Source organism: Aythya marila (assembly GCF_965140915.1).
Source record: "Aythya marila genome assembly, chromosome: 6".
NCBI lineage: Eukaryota > Metazoa > Chordata > Aves > Anseriformes > Anatidae > Aythya > Aythya marila.
The window spans coordinates 9648382-9666897 of record NC_139047.1 but is presented as its reverse complement, the minus strand read 5'-3'; the positions used below and the strand labels follow the sequence as shown (position 1 = coordinate 9666897).

General features: G+C 41.1%; 1 protein-coding gene across 7 annotated transcripts in view; it reads left to right on the top strand.

Moving 5' to 3' along the window:
• The window catches only part of AGAP1 (ArfGAP with GTPase domain, ankyrin repeat and PH domain 1), a 354680-nt gene that overhangs the window by 226833 nt on the left and 109331 nt on the right, over positions 1–18516 (top strand). For all 7 annotated transcript variants that reach the window (XM_082763868.1, XM_082763867.1, XM_082763866.1 and 4 more), the window contains one exon: positions 2508–2676. In XM_082763868.1, coding sequence (XP_082619994.1) covers positions 2508–2676 — 169 coding nt within the window. The remainder of the gene's footprint in view (positions 1–2507; positions 2677–18516) is intronic.

Genomic DNA, 18516 nt, shown 5'->3' with positions numbered 1-18516 from the left:
CCTCTCCTGCTTCTCAGGGGAACGCGGAGATTACCGCTATGCATCTTGCACACAATGAAAGAGTCTTTATTGTTTACATTTGATATATCCCTATAAATATTTAAACTGACATTAATACCTACATGGCATCTGTTCTGTTCGGGCACTTTCATATAATAATGGTATGGCTGCAGTGCATTTATTTCCTGTTTGCCAACATTGACTTACTCTCTTGAATTGTTTATAGCTCACCTAAGCCTGTTTTACTCTCAATTAAAAGGGCTTTAATAATGCCCTGTCACATCTCACAAGTTGGCAAGGTAGCAGGAAAAATGTGCACTCTATTCATCTGAAGCATTTGGAATAAAGACTTCATTATGAAATCTAAATGGAATACTCTGGTTGTTGTATGTTAAATAAAAAGTGTCTATTAAAAGGAGTACATGCTGAGGTTTAGTCACCATCTGATTAAGCCTCGTTTTACAGCCCATAAGCAATAAATGCTCAGTTATGTTCTGGTTATTGTATTTTAATTTGGGAAGAACTGACACTGAACAAGAAAGTTATGCCAACTTGATAATTTATAGATGAAACTGTTTCGTTCGTTTCTATCTAGCAGCCAGTGAATTGAGTTTTTATTAATGGATTGCCTTTGTTTCTTTTGGAAGCAGAGCTCTGGCTGCTTTCTCAGCCAGGGAACTGTTCAGACATCCCTTCCTCACTGTTAATAATTCCCAAGCAGTAGGGGGAGGGGGAGAAAAAAAAAGAAAACCAACAAAAAATCCCACCAAAGCCAGCTCTGGTCTTGTTTTTTTTTTTATCACAGATTAATCTTAGCTATGAAAAAATGAATACTAGTCAAGTAGTAGATATTGATGTGTTTTGAGCAGAATATATAATTTGTGTTGTACACACTCTCAGAGGTGGAAGGGTTTTTATGAGAAAGTTGATTGTTCCCTGTATTGTGCCAGGAGCGGTTTAGATTTGGAGTGAGCTTTTAGTCCATTCAGGTAGATTTACTTGTAATGTTGATGCTTTAGTGGTACACAGAGGCCCATATGCTGCAGGTTTGGACTCAGCCTAATGAATATTTGTAGTCTTTTATGTAATACCTTGTGGTTTGACTAAATTTTGTCCTGGACACTTGGAGAACTACAATAAATGTCGTTGTCAGCATGTCTTTGCTTGCACAGGCTTCACCCAGTCTTCTGTAAATTGATCGAGTCCTACCTGAAAAGGAGCTAGAACTTTTTTCCCCAGTTTCTTCCCACAGAAGATTGTTCAAGGCTAACATTCCCTTGGTTTCCAGCTTAACTCAGTTATGCCAATTTCTTTTTCCAGTCTTTGGTACAAAGTGCTTTTTTTCTTGTAGTGTATATCCTCGGACATACAACGTTTGCCTTTCATTTCGCTATATTGCATGACCTGTCCTGCATTTCTTTTCATAACATACAGTCTCTTTTTGTGATTGTCCTCATATTTGTTCCAGTTTCACTTGCATTGTCTGGAATGTGAGTAACCATAATCGTGTGTACCAGGACATGAAAACTTGTTAACGGCTTTAGCATTCACCATCTCTACTGGAAGTATCTCTTCTGATGTACCCCAGGATTGCAGATTCAGTGGCTGTCTCACCTTAATGAACTGTCATTTGTCCTCTGATAAAGAAACCCATGCTCATTTGCTTTTCTGTTTTCATCTCAAGAAGCCCACAGGCAATTTAGAATATGCCATTGAAGCTGGAAAGCAGAATTACGAGCCTGTTCTTCCAGCAGCTTTTTACAGTTTGTAGAACTGCACAGCTCACTTCCTCCTGAATTTCTCAGAAAACAGTGGCTTGGCTCCAGTCAGTTGGCCATTGTCTTTCCACAAGTGATGGTATTTGCTTATTTCCCCTTTGTGTGCTTTCCAAACAAGAATTAGGAAAAGCCTTTTCCACTTCTGGCTTCCAGCTTTTAGCGTGTTTACTCTAATCAGACATGATTTGCATAATTTTCTCCCTGCTGTGATTATTTTTTTTTGGAGGAAGGATCACATTCTAAAGAAACAGTGTTATAATTTCAGAAACCTTAGCAGTACCCTTTTGTAACTTTTGTGCCTGTCAACCAATTTCAGCCACATTTTACAGAGAAACAGATAAATACATAAAACACTGAAATAGAGAGGAGCTGCAAGTAAAACATGCTCATGAGAGACAGTCAGCCTCGTCTTCTTGTTCTGTTTGGGACCTGCCAGCTGCTGAATTTGTACATGTGGCTCAGAAGCAGCCATGGTGTGAGTTACCTCTTACCTTGCCCACCTAGCTGTTGGTGGAGGATGTAGTAGAGCTCAAGACTTTGGGGTGTATTTGTTAAAAATGTTGCCTGTATTACCTAGAAAATGGAAGGAAGGGGAAAATACTGTGGTGGATGATGGCAGATGTAGGACAAAAATCTAATGTAAAAAAGTCTTATGAAACTTTGTCATTAGTTCTATTGCTTACAGAACTACCTGTTTGATATTGCTGTTTTTTTTTCCCCTCTTATCAGGACTATATGCAGAATGTTCATGGGAAAGAAATCGACTTGCTGAGAACCACTGTGAAAGTTCCTGGAAAGAGGCCACCCCGAGCTACGTCAGCTTGTGCACCCATTTCCAGTCCCAAAACAAATGGCCTCTCCAAGGACATGAGCAGTTTACACATCTCGCCAAATTCAGGTAAGACAACTTAATGCTTGGCAAACAAGGGAAGGACTGCTTTTCCAAATGTATTTAAGCAGTTGTACCACTAGGATGGGAATTATTTCTGTTACTAATTTATAAATCCAAGTAACCACTGATAGGCAACTTTTAAGTCCTCTCTGATTACTGATCTGGCCTCCACAAGAGATTCTGAATTTCTGAGTATCTTTCAACATCCATGTTACCTTATACTTGCATACATAATTCACAGAAGTTAATATTTGTGAATAATTGTTGCTGCCTTTCTACTGACTTGTTAAGTGTAATACTTTGGAAAAACAGTTGTGTCATTTGAAAGGGCTGTTTGTGGCTTCCTGATGACATCCACGCTGCTTGTTTCCGCCTTTAGAAGGATGCATAGTTTTTGGACTTTCCAGCAGCAAGATTCTTCTGTAGAAAGCTATTTTATTTTGTTTATGGAAGTGGTTTATAGTTCCTTGTGAGCTCTAAACAAAGAATTTTATCGTTCACTGAAGTACTTGTCCATACAGCTAAATGGATTTAAAAAACTGCATTAAGGAAAAGCATTTAAGACAATTTATCTTGTAAAACACGCAGCTTATACAAAGCACATAATGGTATAGCGTCAATAGAGAAGTTCTGTCAGCATGTTTGGGATGACGTCCATAAAGCACCGAGTGCCTTTTCCGTTTATGGGTAACGTAGACATCTCCAGCACAGGCTGACAAAACCACGCAAGCACGCTTCTGTCCCTGCGCAGTCCGCACCGCACAGGTAGGATGAGCAGCCGCAGGAAGGAGCTTGGTGACCTGCTGTTCAAGTGTCTTCGGTTGGGTGGTAATGGTTATCTTATGCTTCGAGTCAAAATGTGTTCCTCTGCTTTTTCACAATGCAAATTACCCTGCATTAGGGCAAGAGGATTTTCCTTCCAGCTTCAGATGCTGCTCTTTGAGATGAATGTTTAAATAAAAATAAAAAATAAAGCCTTGCAGCTTTACAGTGGTGTCACAGAGCAGACATCCCTGCAGATAAACAGTTCTTGTATGGCATGTTGTATTAGTTTGGCTGGGGACCTGAAGCCATGATTTCATCAGGGCCTTTTTCAAGTTGTAACCTGTGCTTCAAGAGGCGTGGAGCTGGCATTGTCACTGGAAGAGTTCATAGGACAAAATTATTCGTGGTTGGTTTGCTTTTTCCATTTTGCTTTTTAATGTAGATGACTGGGAACAGGGGGTGTTTTTCAACATATCCCATTGTTTGGGGAAGAAAAGTGCTGGAGTGAGTCAATGTATCAACAGAAAAGGCATGTGTGCTTTTAAGACATCCAAACACTCTGAAACAGGCGAAAGTAATTTGATTGCTCCGGAGACGTAAGTTGTAGAAAACATGTGGTGATGCATACTTGGAGGTTTATGACATGGAACTGAGATATTTTGGCCTATGCTTAGATTTCTGGGTAAGAGGGAAGCAGCTTGTACGTGGCTTCAATGAAACTGGCAATATTCCTTTTATTTCAGGGGTTTCTGTATATGTATTGCTATCTGTATGTGAAAATACACAGTAGGCATCTGTATCCGCTGGTAGTGTTAGCCACTGTGTAGGTATTGTGGCTAGCTTGAGGTTTTGTCACACAGCAATTTATTTGAAAGAAAAAAGTGAATTATGCTAGAAAGTGCAAATGCTGGAAAACAGCTCTGCTTTTAGGCAGTTTTTCAAATACCATGATGGAGATAGTTGCACCTTGTCTTCTCTAGGTTTCTTTGTCATGTTGTTTAAAAATACTGAAAGACTTCTCTGTTGATGCCTGGCTACCACAGCTCAAAAGATCTGCCACAATTAAAGTTTTAATTAATTAAATATCTCCTACAATTAAAGTTTTAAACTGATTAATGCTTTCCTAACATATAAAAGAGTGTATCCAAGGAAAGGCGAATCTGGTTTCTTTATCATTACCCACTTGAATGCCTTCATTTCCCCTCTCATGCAGCTGGGAAGCTACACTGATCTTTCTTTAACCTTAAGCAAGATCTTGACCTGCTTATCTTTGCATGGCTCTCTTCCCACTGATAAAGCAAACAGTGATGTATTAATTATATTACCCCTATAGCTGGCTGGAAGCATAACTGGAAGCATCTTTATAACTTACTGGGGGGAGCAGGTAAAGGCAGGTGGGACTAAACAGCTTGGTGCTCTACATGGCAGCAGTCAGCATGCTCATACCTTGCTATCTGCTGTCTTGTGCCCACTTTGGGTGCAGAGGGTGTAGGCTAAGGTTTTAGTGAGAGAGAGGGGTCAGTTCAGACGTGCACATCGGTGCGGTTGCATTTTAGCCGTTCAGTGGCATGCACGGTGCAGTAGTTTCAGACGTGCTGCAGTATTTTTCCACATAGTCATTGCTTCTAAAAGTCAGGCTGGTACATTTGTTCGTTATCAGCCATATCTCTTCTTTCAGGATTTTTCTTTACAAAAGGAGTTTTTTGCTGAATCACCCCCAAAGTTTGTTGTTGTTTTTTTTTGTTGTTGTTGGTTGTTTTTTTTTTTTTTTTTTTACGTAAAATTTGTTTCTTCTGCATGAGCTTCTTTGATTGAATCTTCCTTACTCCAAAGGCCAGATCTGAGGTCTGTCTGGTTGTTGCATGTCTGGGCAGAGTAATCATGAGCAACAAGTTAGAGAAGCTTTATTGTGAAAGCCGAGTAATGTTTTCCAAGCCTACTGAAATCAATCAACAGCTGATTGATCCAAGCAGCGATTACTAGTTAAAAAAAAAAAAAAAAAAAAGGCATTACAGCAGACTAGATCTAGGAAATACCTGGCAGCAGCTCAGCTATGTGTCGGTCCGTATGTCATTCCCAATACTCTCACATTCAGGTAAGATTGAGGAGAGCTGCATTGCAGACAGCGATTTTAAAATATATGGGGAGTGTTAGTATTGTAAAAATACATTGTTACAAGCTGTGCTTGGCTTGGTAATCTCAACTTTCATGTGCTCAAGTGTATTGACAGTGGTTTTTATGCAGAGGGGTCACAGCTTCTGATCAGTGTGACACCTGTAGGAATTCACTGCTCAGCTCCCACAGTGCCAGGAGGAGTCCGGGTATCTCTGCAGTTATCTGTCATGCAGCTAAAGATATTTGCAAATTATCCCTTGTTCTGTCTGTCATGCTGTCTCAGAGCGTTTTCTCAGTTGTTAATACGGGCACAATGTTGTCTTCATTTTGAGTGATGTTTTAAAATTGATCTCAGACTGAAATTGTCTGTTACTGTTTTCCCGTTGACAAGTTTATGTACACAGATCTGCTCTGTACTGAGGAGGTTTGGACCAAGCACAAAGAAAATCAACACTTGCTATTTTTATTTGTAGCCATGCAAATACCCTGCATTCTCACTGCATTACATTTTAGCTCACTCCCAAAACAGTCATGTTTTGTATTTCTGTGGTTTTGCCAATGTGTATTTGATATGTGGAGGAGAGTAGTATTTTCCATGCTTAGAACTGAGGATGGTATTTCATTTAGTTGTTCCATGTGATCAGGAACAGGCTAATTTTCCTTCTGCTGTTATATAATTGTGTACAGTTTAGTGAAAAAGTTATGATATTACAAGAATACCAGGACTCAGTTAAAATGTCCAAGATTGCTCCTGGAAATCAAATTCAGGTTCTTTGCTTATACACAGTGATAAGCCCAATACCACTAAAAGGATCTCTTTGATGAAATTGCATATTTTCCATTTAGTATGTTCTTGGAAAGGGTTGAACTTACTTTCAGGCAAACATTAAAACCAAAAGAGTCAGTTTGCAAATCTTTACAGAGCCTTTGTACTGGACTTAGAGTTTACTGGTCATTATCCTTGTTGACTTCTACATATTAAACAATGGATAGGGAAGAGGAGATTTCAACTTTGTTGAAAAATAATCAATAAAATTAGTCTGCATTTTAAATACTGTGCTATTGAATCTCAGGCCTGACTGCTGTATGTAGTCATACAGGAAGAATGGGAGAAGGAATTAAGCTAATTAGGGGGATAGTCATGAATTCAGGAGGGATATACGCAGTTATTGGGTAATATGAGTTGAAATATTCAAGTAGTAAGAGAAAGTTTTATGTTAGATCTGTTAATGCAGATGTCACAAAAGAAAAAAATTAAAAGCATGTCATTCCCAGCACACTGAATTTCACGTTGCTTTGGGGCACTTCTCTGAACAAGATTGTTTCTCTGGTTTTAAAGACTGTTTGGTAAACACAGACATATAATAAGCATCTCTGTGACAGCTATCCTGATCTGCAAGTGTGCTTACATCCCAAACATCTGGAAGCAGATCTCGGGGAAATAATCATTTCAACAACAAAAGCCAAGTTCCAATCCTCACAGGTTTCCATTTCAGAGACATAAGAAAAATAAAGGCCAATCTGAGAATATATGAAGGAAAATAACATGATTGTTTCCTGCTAGGCTTCCACTCCGGCACAAGAGCTGGAAAAAACATTTCCTTAGCATGTATGTGGTAGGGCAGTAACCAATCTGGAATTGAAACGAGTGCGAAAAGGTTATATTCTCTGTAAGAAAACAGACAAATTAGTGGAAAGTAAGGCTGCTTCCCCTCTTGCAAAGCCAAAGGGCTTACCTGGCGGCAGGTTCATTTTCACTCTCTAGAAGTTTTGCCATGACACTTTAAAAGTAAAACGTGGTTTCTGTACTTTCTTGTTTTCTATGGAAGTATAGTTTGGGGTTTATCTTCTAACAGCTGAGATTGTGTCTGATTCTCCTAGGCCGGTGCAGAGGGATGGGGCTGTCTTGCTTTTGTTACGTAAAGGTTTTAAATCACAAATTTCATACTAGGGCTTTATGAAAGGTGCTTGTACTTGTCTGCTAGCTTGGGAGGGAGCTGTGAGTCGGGGGAAATGGAAGCTCATTGCTTTTAATATGCAATTCTGAAGTTGTTACTTTTAAAGCAAAGATGTTTACTGTTGCTTAAGTCACTTAAATAATGTAAATTTAAATTTAAATTTGAATGGTATTGGACATCATATTGTTGATGTGCCTAATCTGGAAGTACTTCAGAAGAGGGTAACTTGTGGACTTGCTCAGTTCCAAGTTCATCTAGCAGTTGGTAGCTTATGGGAATGCTGTTAGAGCCAGCACCACAGTGAGCCAGCCTCTACGCCTTGAGGAAGCAGACTTGGTTCTTGCTGGCTTTGGAGCAGGGGCAGGACTGGATTTCAGTACTCCCACCTTAGGTTAGTTTTGAACTGGCAACCTGAAAGTGATCTTAATCCTGTAATCTCTTCCAGGAGTCATTTATTTCCAAGCAAACCAGAGCCCCCAGCGAGCAGTGCAGTGCAGCAGGCGATGGCTGGGGGCTGCAGCGAGGCCCTGGGACGTGGCTCCACTGCTCCTTGGTGCTTGCTGTCTGCCCCTGCTCTGGCCTGGGGTTCATCCTGTGGGACACCGGCCTTCCCTGGCCTTCCCCTTGTGGCCACGTCCACCTGCTCCAGCCGGCCTCCTCCAGGGGCTGCAGCATGAAGACCTGCCCCGCCATGGGACCCGTGGGCTGCAGGGGGACAGCCTGCTCCACCGGGGGCCTCTCTCCTGCCCTCCTCCTGCACCAACCTCGCAGGCTGGAGCTGGCTCTGCTCACACATGGGGCAGCGCCAGGGCCCTGTGCACAGAGGCCTCCCTGCTGCCCCCACCACCAAAACCTCCCCACATACACACAGCACACCTCTGCAAACAACCCAAAGCCTGAGCTACAGCAGGAGCTGCTGATGTAGAAAGTTCACATCTAAAAATAGCATCTGGTGTAGGGATAAGTTGTTTCCTGATTAACAGTTCATTTAAATAATTCGGTGCTATTAAATTTACTTATGATAGTGGATGTACAGTATTTGAAGCCTCCTAAAATGTGTTAGCTCCATAGCCATCATTAAGTATGTTAAAGGTTGTTATCTGCTAACGATATGTGACATTTTGGACATGTTCAAAGAACACCATCTTCACATTTTTACAAATGTGCGTTTTCTATTTGTTATTAATTGTGAAAATCTATCAAATCAATGCAGTGGTCATTAAATAACCTTATCTCACACTGAAGTGCTTGGAATCAGGCTGAATTGTAATGGCTGCCTTCCAGATTTTTCTTTTAAGAAGGTGGAGAATTGATTTCTAAATTAGACTGGTATACCTTCAGTATATGACTTCTGATCTAGTGTCTTTGGATTCTAATACATCTAATAGTTCTGTTCTTTAAACACAGCATTATTTTTTTCCTTTTAAGCCTATTTTATCTGCAGTCCTACCTATCATGTTGGGTATCCATTTTCAATGGCACCTGAATCGTAGCTGCTGAGTCCAGAGAGAGCCAATACCCTCTGATGTGTGGCATGCCACATGCAGGAGGGGAAGCATAATGTACAGCTGTGGGTCTGTCTTTTCATAGATTATGTTATTTCTTTATCAATTGGAGGTTACTGTGATAATTTAGCTGTTATGATCAAGCTGTTAACTAGGTTCTGATTAGTAAAAATGTATGTCAAGCAAAGAACTTGCTGTCACTGGCAATTGCTCCAAAGCCTGTAGGTCTTGGGTGTATTAGCAAATGTATGCAAAACTGGGTCCAAAAGTCTTGAATCTGCTCTTAACTCCTTACTTGTAGGTGACAGAGGCTTTGTGCTGGTGCACTGTTTCATCTCTGGTTTGACAATGCCAGAATTTATCTGGTTGAAGTCTTAAGAGGCCAGAGATTGCTGGTTAGCATTTTACTACTAATTTTGTAGTCTAATGTTGTACATGAGAAGACTTACCATGAAATGTTTTCTTTGCTTTCACTTGAGCATGAGTTTTACGATTCTATCACAGATCACAAACGCAAGTTTGTGGCTTACTTTTGTCATTAATCACCCAAGTCAATTTTCCATTCGGTTGGGTTTGCTGTTAGTTCAGTGATATACAGCTGTAGTGAATGAAAGGAGAAGTTGTCACTTTGCACGTTTTGAAGGGAAAAAGAAGCCCAGTTTTTAAGTGCATTGGAGATTTCCCTTTCATCCCACTAGAGGGTGATCCCTCAAGGTCATCTCTTCCAGTTTGTTCATGCCAAGATTTGCTCTTTCCAGAACCAGACAGAGAGAAACTTGCAATTTCAGTTCTCTCTGTTCCCTCCTATCAGGGATAATATTAGTGCTAAAGAAGGAAATATTTGATAAAAACACTGCATTGGTTAAATCTTGGAAAAGAACAAATTAGCTTGGATTTTCAGGGCACTCTAAGTTGTTTCATTAGAGAAGGAAGGAAACGACGTGCTGTCTTAGGATTCCTTCTGTCTTACATGGGCGAACGGTGTCCATCTCCTGACGATGAGCTAGCTGAACAGCAGAAATGTGTCGTGAACCTTCCTGCAGATGCCTGTAGATGCCAGACAAGATGCAGGCGTTGCTGATCAGGCTGAGCCTGTTTCACTCTGGTTGATTTTATGCCTCTGTTGCGCCGTATCCTGCATAAAAATCACGGATCTGTCTTGTCCATCCGATGCAATCTTGCCGAGTTTTGATGGTTGCACGTTGTAATACTAACCAGTTGGATGTTAAGACCTTTGCAAAATTGCTCATTCTTTTTCCCCCAGTGATTTTAAAATATTAAAGCCATCAGGAGGGTTGAAGATGATTTACCAAAAGGGAAAAAAAATTCACAAATGTGTTTTGAGTATTGAACTGCCGTTGACATCTAAAGTCCCAACCATGCTGTTTTCCTCCACACTCCAGCAATCAGGACATCCAGCAAACCCATAAAAAACCAAACTAATAGCATGAATATTCAGTGACCTAGAATACTAATTATTGTCATGAATATTAATGTGATCGGACTTGCTTTTTCCTCTTCTCTTTCTCTCTGGCTCTTTTTTTTTTTTTTTCCACTCAGCCGGCTCTAAAGATGGGCCATAATGAGAGCATTTAAGAGAGAGAGCGCTCTCCGCCGTGACAGGGACCGGGGTAATAAGGAGAGCTTGATTAACGTGGTGCACTTGGGGGAGAGATGAGAAGATTCACGTGGGCCTGTTGTGGGGGAGGCAATGAGGCACCGGCGGCTGTGTTGCTGCTCCCTCAGATTAATGAGGCCTAAGAGTGCATTAGGAACAGTGACAAAGGTTTGATCTAATGGGCTCAGTCATTTTTCCTTTGAGTGACAGACGCACAGAAGTAATTGGCTGTGCAGAATGGCAGCTCATTGGCAGTACTTAAGGATACATTATCCCCGTTGTGTGGCCCGCAGAGGCTGTTTATCAAAACTGCTCACACTGCAGACATGCATTCACTTAGCTGCTGTTACAGTGGCAATAGCTATATGGAAAGGAAGAGTAATATCACATATCTATTGTCTCTTTTTCGAAAAGAAAGTTTCTTTGTTCCAATTTCTGAAGAGTCTGGAAGATACTTGAATGCTTACGGTCTTCCCCCCATCTCGATGAGGCCCTGGTTACAGCTCGTAGAATTTGGGATGGCTTTGTAGGCTTGCGGAAAGCATCCAAAGTTAGTTTTGTTATACTCAGTTTCGATATAGATCCGGTGTGCAGGTGAAGTTGCCCATCCCCTTTCCAATGTTGTTATTATGAACTTCCACAGACAGCCAAAGGCATTAGGAAGCATTTTATGTCATTTGCCTGAGGCCCCTACACGTGCTTCACTGTACATGCAAGCAGCATAATGCCTCAGAATTAGCTGGTTTTGTGCTGTTATTGTTGCAAAGTTAAATTCACAATTGCTAACAGGATTCAGCAATACATGTATATTCAGCAATTCAAATACCAACAATATAAAATAGACCATTTATCAATTTTAAATGGTCACCTCTGGGTCTTAAAGCTTTACCAAGCAAGAAACTTCTAGCAGGACCCTAGAAAGTGAGGTATATCTTATTTATGGCTGTTAAGCCTGCCAGGAAAGGGAAACTTACCTACAAGCACGCTTTGATCCCAGAAGAATAGTCTGGCATCTTGAGCAGAAGCATTTCATGAAGATCTTGGGTTTAACTTTCTTTTAGAAGATATATCTTCTCAGATGACTTAATTTTCCCCTACTCTTGCTGTGTTGGCTTGGCACGCTCTGAGAATAATAGCTTCTCTCGTTATACTCCCAGCACCATTTCCTTCACCGCCAGGATGTTTCTTGGCATTGCCTTGTTTGTTCATTAGTATTGACCCTTCTCGGTTTGTACGCTACTAATCAAGCCCCGTTCTGAGAGGCTGCCCTGCCAGGCTGTGAGATGGAAGGTCTTCCTCTATTAATAGCTGCTTATCTTTGGGAAATTTGTTCAGAATGTAAACAGTTCTGAAAATCTTAAAAATGAGTAAAACCCACAAGCAAATCATTTGCTAGTATTGAAAATTATTATCGGCATATTGAAGAAGAGTTTTTCAGTGCTGAAACCAAGGAGTGTTTTGGACTAATGCTATAGTCTCACTCTTTCTCATTCCCCATACAAATAGTCTCAAATTATTTTAGGTCCCTGATAAGCCCAAGGCCAAAATGATGTGCTGTTTGCATATGGCAGTCAGCTCAAAATCAGATCAAATCCGTAGCAATACTTCAGCAGGTTTTCCCCATTAATAACCCCACTCGAGAACTAGATTAAGGAAGTTTGAGCCCTGTAGCTTTGGTTCCTCTGCTACTCTTCCTGAAAACACGGCTGGAGTGCTCTGCAACCTGGCTGCTTCCCTGCCCTTCAATGCTGGCTGACTTGACTTGATCGGACGAGGAGGTGCTGTTGGGATAGGAAAACAGTGGTTTAACCAGATTTCAGTGCTGGGCATGAGGTAACTCCAGAGCTGGCAAAGAAAGGAGGATACGTATTTAAAAGCTGGGTGCTGGGATCTGAGATGGCAAACTGATGGGACCCAAAGGAGTCATTCCCAAATTTTCCTCAGCAAAAGCAGTGGTTGTTCCAACGTTCATACTTATTGGAAAGCCAAAAGTAGTGTAGGCAAAGAGTGGCACTGCTTCTTCATAAGCTGCTACTTATGAAAGTTTCGTCCACTGGAAAGATTTCTGTGTAGTTCTGGGAATTAATTCATAAGCATAGCACAGAATTGAAGAAAGGGGTAGGGAATACTTTTAATATTTTTGCAGCTAGCAAGATGGCCTCTTTCTTTTTTCTTCTGCACCCTAATGCCTGAGGAAACTTCAGGGAGCACTATTGGATATGTTTTTTTAGCAGGGAACTAGCAGCCGATCTAATCTACTTGCAGTGCCTTTTGCTGAATTAGAGGGCATTTCAAGAATATGCAGTATACTTGCAACGTAAATTGACCCAACATGATTTGAAACAATTAACCCTCTGATATCAAGAGTCAGGATTTCCTGACCCACAACTCTAATGTATTTTTCATTAGTTCTAACAGCTGGTGAGCAGAGCCCTCTGGCCTTCAGAGGTTTATTTCTTTTTTGGAAGAGAAACTCACAGTGAACATGAAGAGCAGAACACAAATAAAACATGGCCATGGTGAAAGCGTAGCAATAGGCTGGTGCATCCGATTCAGTCCTTCTCTGCATCTGTGCAGCCATTCCCTGAAGGTCTCATATGCTGTGGCTTCATGAAAAATATAGTTCTGCTTCACAACTCTAGCAGTGTCTGCTCATCTCAAATTCAAAGGCATTAGGTGCATTCCTGAACAAAGCTCCTTGCAACTTGGTGATCTGTTTGGGAGTCGGTGGGAAATCACAAATATGTATGCAGCAATGAGTGGAGATCACCTGCATGTATTTAAGACACTTTTATCTCACTTTTTATGGTACGGTTGTGAATTATATTAATTCTGCATTTGTAATTAGTGGGCGGCATAGTTGGTGAAGGCTTAGAGTGATGTGTCCATTAAAATAACCTGTGCTGCCCAGTGATGATTCACTATATTATTTTTGTTAAGTTGAAATACAGCAAAAGAGGAATCGCTGAGATGCTGTCCACTGTGCTGTTCTATTACAAGAGCAACATGACAAGGGGGAATGGTCTTAAACTGAAAGAGGATAGATTTAAATCAGACATTAGGAGGAAAAGCTTCACTGTAAGGGCGGTGAGGCCCTGTCCCAGGCTGCCCAGAGAAGCTGTGGGTGCCCCATCCCTGGAGGTGTTGAAGGCCAGGCTGGATGGGGCCCTGGCCAACCTGATCTGGTGGGTGGTGTCCCTGCCTATGGCAGGGGGTTGGAACGAGATGGGCTTTAAGGGGCCTTCCAACCTGAGCCTCAACCAGAGCAAGCTCCCACTGCCCCATGTCCTGCTGGTGCTGCAGGGGGGTTCTCATAGGAGAAAAGCCAAAGTCACAGCACAGGAAAATGAGATGGGTTCTGCCCCCAGTGTCTCCATCAGCCTCTGAATTTGTACATAATGTGCACACGTACGCGTTTGTCTGCTTAATTCTTCTTATGCTGAGTCCATTGTCTTGACTTGCTGTTTGTGGCTATTTACACTGAATAGATGGATTAAAAAAAAATAAAAATTTGTATGAGCACACTGACTTTTCTCAAAGGCTCTTCTACTGCGCATTGAACAAAACTGAAAATTACCTTGAATCTTAATTTGGGTGGTTTTTGTAGAGCTTAATTGTTTGAACATTTTGTAAGTCGGATCATAACAGGGTATTTTATAATATCAGAAAAGATAGTTTTAATAAAGCTGTCTAGAGCTAGAAAAAGGAACTCTTCCTTTGATGCTCCTTTGGTAGATGAAAACATTTTTGTTCAATAGGAGACCAGCATCTTTTTTTTGCTCATTTGAGACCAGTTCTGGCAACATACTGATATTCATTCAAATATAAATGCCATATTCACTTTGAAATGCAAATTGTTTAAAGAAAAATAGCATATGGTAGAGGTAAGTACCTTTTCAAATCAGCTCCTACACTTTAGGGATGTGAGTACAGCTAAAATTATTCTTTGGAAAGAATCTGGAGCCTTTGACACATTGAAGCTTGAACTAATCAAGGCTTCCCAGTAAGCATATACACATATCCATATCAAGGAAACAGTGCTGAGAATACATGGATTAGCATAGTAATTTAACTGCCCCCTGCTAATCAACTTAAGCAACCAGCTGATGCATATATGATGTATTTGAAGAGGCGCTCTTTCAGAACTCCAGAGTGGGCCAGGTAGCTGACCATGGGTTTCATGGCAATGATGAGATATGTATTTATATCCATCTGTGTACATATAGGTAGACATAAACAGATATGCATGCGTGTGTATACATGTACAGATGGGGAAGACAACAGATGCAGAATGCGTTGTCATCGCTGGTAAGAGCTTAACATGAAGGCTGCATATACCTGCAGGGCTTACCTTCCAGTGAGTATTGTTGCTCTCCTATTTTTAACTTGTCTGCTAAAAGGCTGAGATAATTTCTGCTGTTGAAGCTTCGTCTTGAAGCAAAAACAAGGGACAGTTGCTTTGTGGAGGCGAGGACTGGGGTTTTCCTGGTACAGAAGGGAAAAACCATAGGACTGTTTGTAAAAGCCTTATGCAGGAAGAGCACAAGAGCAGCAGTTAACTTCCAGTAGCCCTTGTTTGGGTGTGACAGCATGCATTACTGCATACTGCTGCAGTGGAATACATGTCTTGGGCATGCTGCAATTAGATTGAGAAATGGGAAGAAATAGCAATAGATTGGGAAATTACGATTTTTAAATAAGGTTGTAACTACGAGTTTGTGCTAGAGCTGAACCCATTTTGGCAGAGCAGGGAATGGACCTGCTCTAGGTGTATTCTGTAAATCAGCCCTTCTGATGTCTGCCTATGGATCCTGACTTGCTTAGTCTGACATGTTGAGAAAAGATCTTACAGTATGTCAAAAAAAGTGGAATTTAACCTTGAATAAAAGGTATCGCACGGGGCAAGCTGGTAACAGGGTTATCAGATGGTGGCAGCAGAAAGAGCTAAGTTGGGTTGTACCGTGGATCACTAAGGTATAAACAATGGAACTTGGCAGCTATTTCTTGCTAACAGTCCGTAGCTTTCACAAATATAATGTGAAAAATAATTCCCATTTGGTTTGTAGTTTCTCAACAGATGAATGTCATAACCTGAGCTGCAGAGTTTCAGGAGGTGGCATTAAGGCAAAAGTAAAGCGCTTGGTGCTGCCGTGATGTGTAAGTCTTAATGTTATGCCAGATGTCCTTTTAAAGTTTTGGTTTTGCACCATGGTCAGAAAGCGACTGGACACTTGATTAAAAAACAGAAATCTGTGAACTGGACAAAAGCTGTCAACATTGTTGGTCTCTGCAATTCAGCCACCCAGCACAGAATAACGGTGATGTGTCAGGCAGAGATGTCCAGTAATTGTTTTCCGTTTTGCCATGATACCCAGGAAATGCTCCATCTCAGCTTTCACATCCCAGTTTTCTCCTTCATGATCTTTGTTACAAAGATTCTCTTTCAGGAATTCATCAAATGTAGCTCCCCGTTTTACCAGGCGCAGAATGAAAGATAGCTACAGGCTAAAAGTGCGCTTTGCTCTTCTGTCTGGCAGGGTAGATGCCATTTGTCAGGCACTTGATGGGAGGAGGCTTGTGTGTGTTTCTCAATAGGAAACCTAATTGTTTGTGAAAAATAAGTTGTTTCCAAAGCCATTTACCAGTAATACTCTGAAGGTGCCGCAGCAAAAATAAAGCAAAGAGTTTGGATTAATCTGCCACATAATTGTCACCCGGAAATTCGATTTGGTAAACTCAGTCAGTTGAGTTAATTGCAAAGTGAAAGGCTAATAAACAAATTCAGAAACAAGCCTAGAATAGTTGGTAACTTTTCTGTAAGCTCATTTTAAAATAATTAAATAAAGGATCTGTAGGGGTTTCTTGTCTTAAGTTTTCATCAGAGGACCATAAGGCATCGAGAAAAGGAAGAGAAGTCATTTTTCTGCTTAAATTAAATGTATCAAGGTGCAAATTGTTCAAAATATTTTGAATCAAATGGGAAAGCAGAGTAGCTTCTGAGCTTGAAAAGCTCAGTCTTGTTTTGCCTTGAGATGGAAGAAAAAGGAAAAGGCAGTTTAGTCATTCACAGAGCCCTGCACACGTTGGTTGACAGGAGCTGTGGAGATCATTCCTGCCGTCCTCCTGCCTGAAGCAGGGCTGTTAGCAGTGCTGGGTGGGTTCAGCTGTGGGTTTGTGTAGCTGAGCTGTGTAAACCTGCAAGGACAGAGATCCTCCAGCTGCTTTCTGCAGCCTGCTCCACTGCTGCATTTGCCCTTCCAAGCTGCACTGTTGCTGCTGCTTTCTGTCATCTCCCACTGCCTATCGTTTGGCTCCCTCATCTTTATTAGTTTCTTTCTGGTAGCAGTCGGTGGCTATTAGATCAGCCATTCACCTCCTAACCAGACTCACCAGGCTAACCAGCCCAGCTCCTACAGCACTTGTAGGCCTCGCATTGCTAGAACTGTGACCATCTGGGCAGTTCTTTGCTGGATCTTTTCTTGTTTCCTTGGCCTCTTGAACTGGGGGACCCGTGGCTGAGGACAGTGTCTGAGATGCCAGTCAGGGTGTGCCCAGCTCAAAATGCAAACTGTCAGCTAGCATTTCCATTTCCTATTGCAGCTTCAAGATACTGAGCTGTAATTTGAAGCTCTGCTTTGCACTTCCCTTTCTGTAGGCCTGGTTTCTGTGGTAAACTTGTTTTGGACAACTTGCTTTTTGTTTCAGAAGGTCCTAAAACACCAGCCTAAGCAAATTGCTTTCAGTTGATGAGTTGAGCATGCAGTGTCCTGAAGGGGACCAGTTAGAAGCATGAATTTTTTTCCATAGTTTGGCAGATGATGTTCTGATCGTGGAGTTCTTGTGAACAAAAGAGTTGTCTGGAGAAGGTGATTATAGAGGGAATACGTGCCAGTGGCTAAAGTGGTGTGCCCAATGCAGTTCCAAAATGGCTTGGTGTAATTGAGCAAATTGTTTTAGTATCTCTGTATGTGTTTCACGTCTGCAAAATAGAGATTGCTGAACAGAAGTTCCTGAGACTGAGAAGTACATCCAAGACTCATGCGGACAGGTACTGTAAGAGATGGATCTGTGTTAAGGGCTAGAGTTGAGATTTAGTCGTGGGAAAAGGAGGGAGAGAAAGGGACAATTATGCCAACTCTAATAAACACAAAGTAGTTCACTAAGCTCTGCTGTCTTCCCAAAGGCTGCTCTGGGAAAAGACATAATGATAGAACTGGGAGTCAGGAGATCTGGGTTTTATTTTCATGTCTGCCACAATCTTCCTTTGTGGCCCTGGGTCATTTAACCTCTGAAAAATGGGGGAAATGATAGCAGATAATTAACAACCTCACAGGAGCATTGAAAATTAATTCATTAATTTTTCTGAACTCATCAGTAGAAGGTGCAATGGAAATCCAAAGTGTTATAGTATCTTATAAAATTGTGTCTGTTTCTTTCTCTTTACATATATTTTAAAAGGGAATTCTTAAAACCATATAAGACCTGTGGGGTGTCTTCTGAGAGTAGTCTCTGAAATTCAGCAGTGCCTGATGCCCTTAGGAAGATCCTGCCATGAAGAATGAAACTAGCATTGTAAAATACTTGTATTTTATAATATGCAAGTTCAACACCAAGAATGGAGTAAAATGTGGTCAGAAACAAAAACTATAGAGCAGACTTTTTTTTCTTTTTTTTCTTTTTTTTTTTTTGCCAATGTCAAGTTTTGAGTAAGACTACCAGAAGTCTCCATTTCTGGAAAAGTTTCATTCATTTTGAGTTAAATTTGATTCCGTAAAATCGCATTTCATGTGTTCTGTGGGGAGAAAACTGTCCCTGTTGCATTCCTCCATTCTGCCCAGCATTTTATGGTCTTAGCCCTCATGGATTGTGAAAATACTAAAATTGT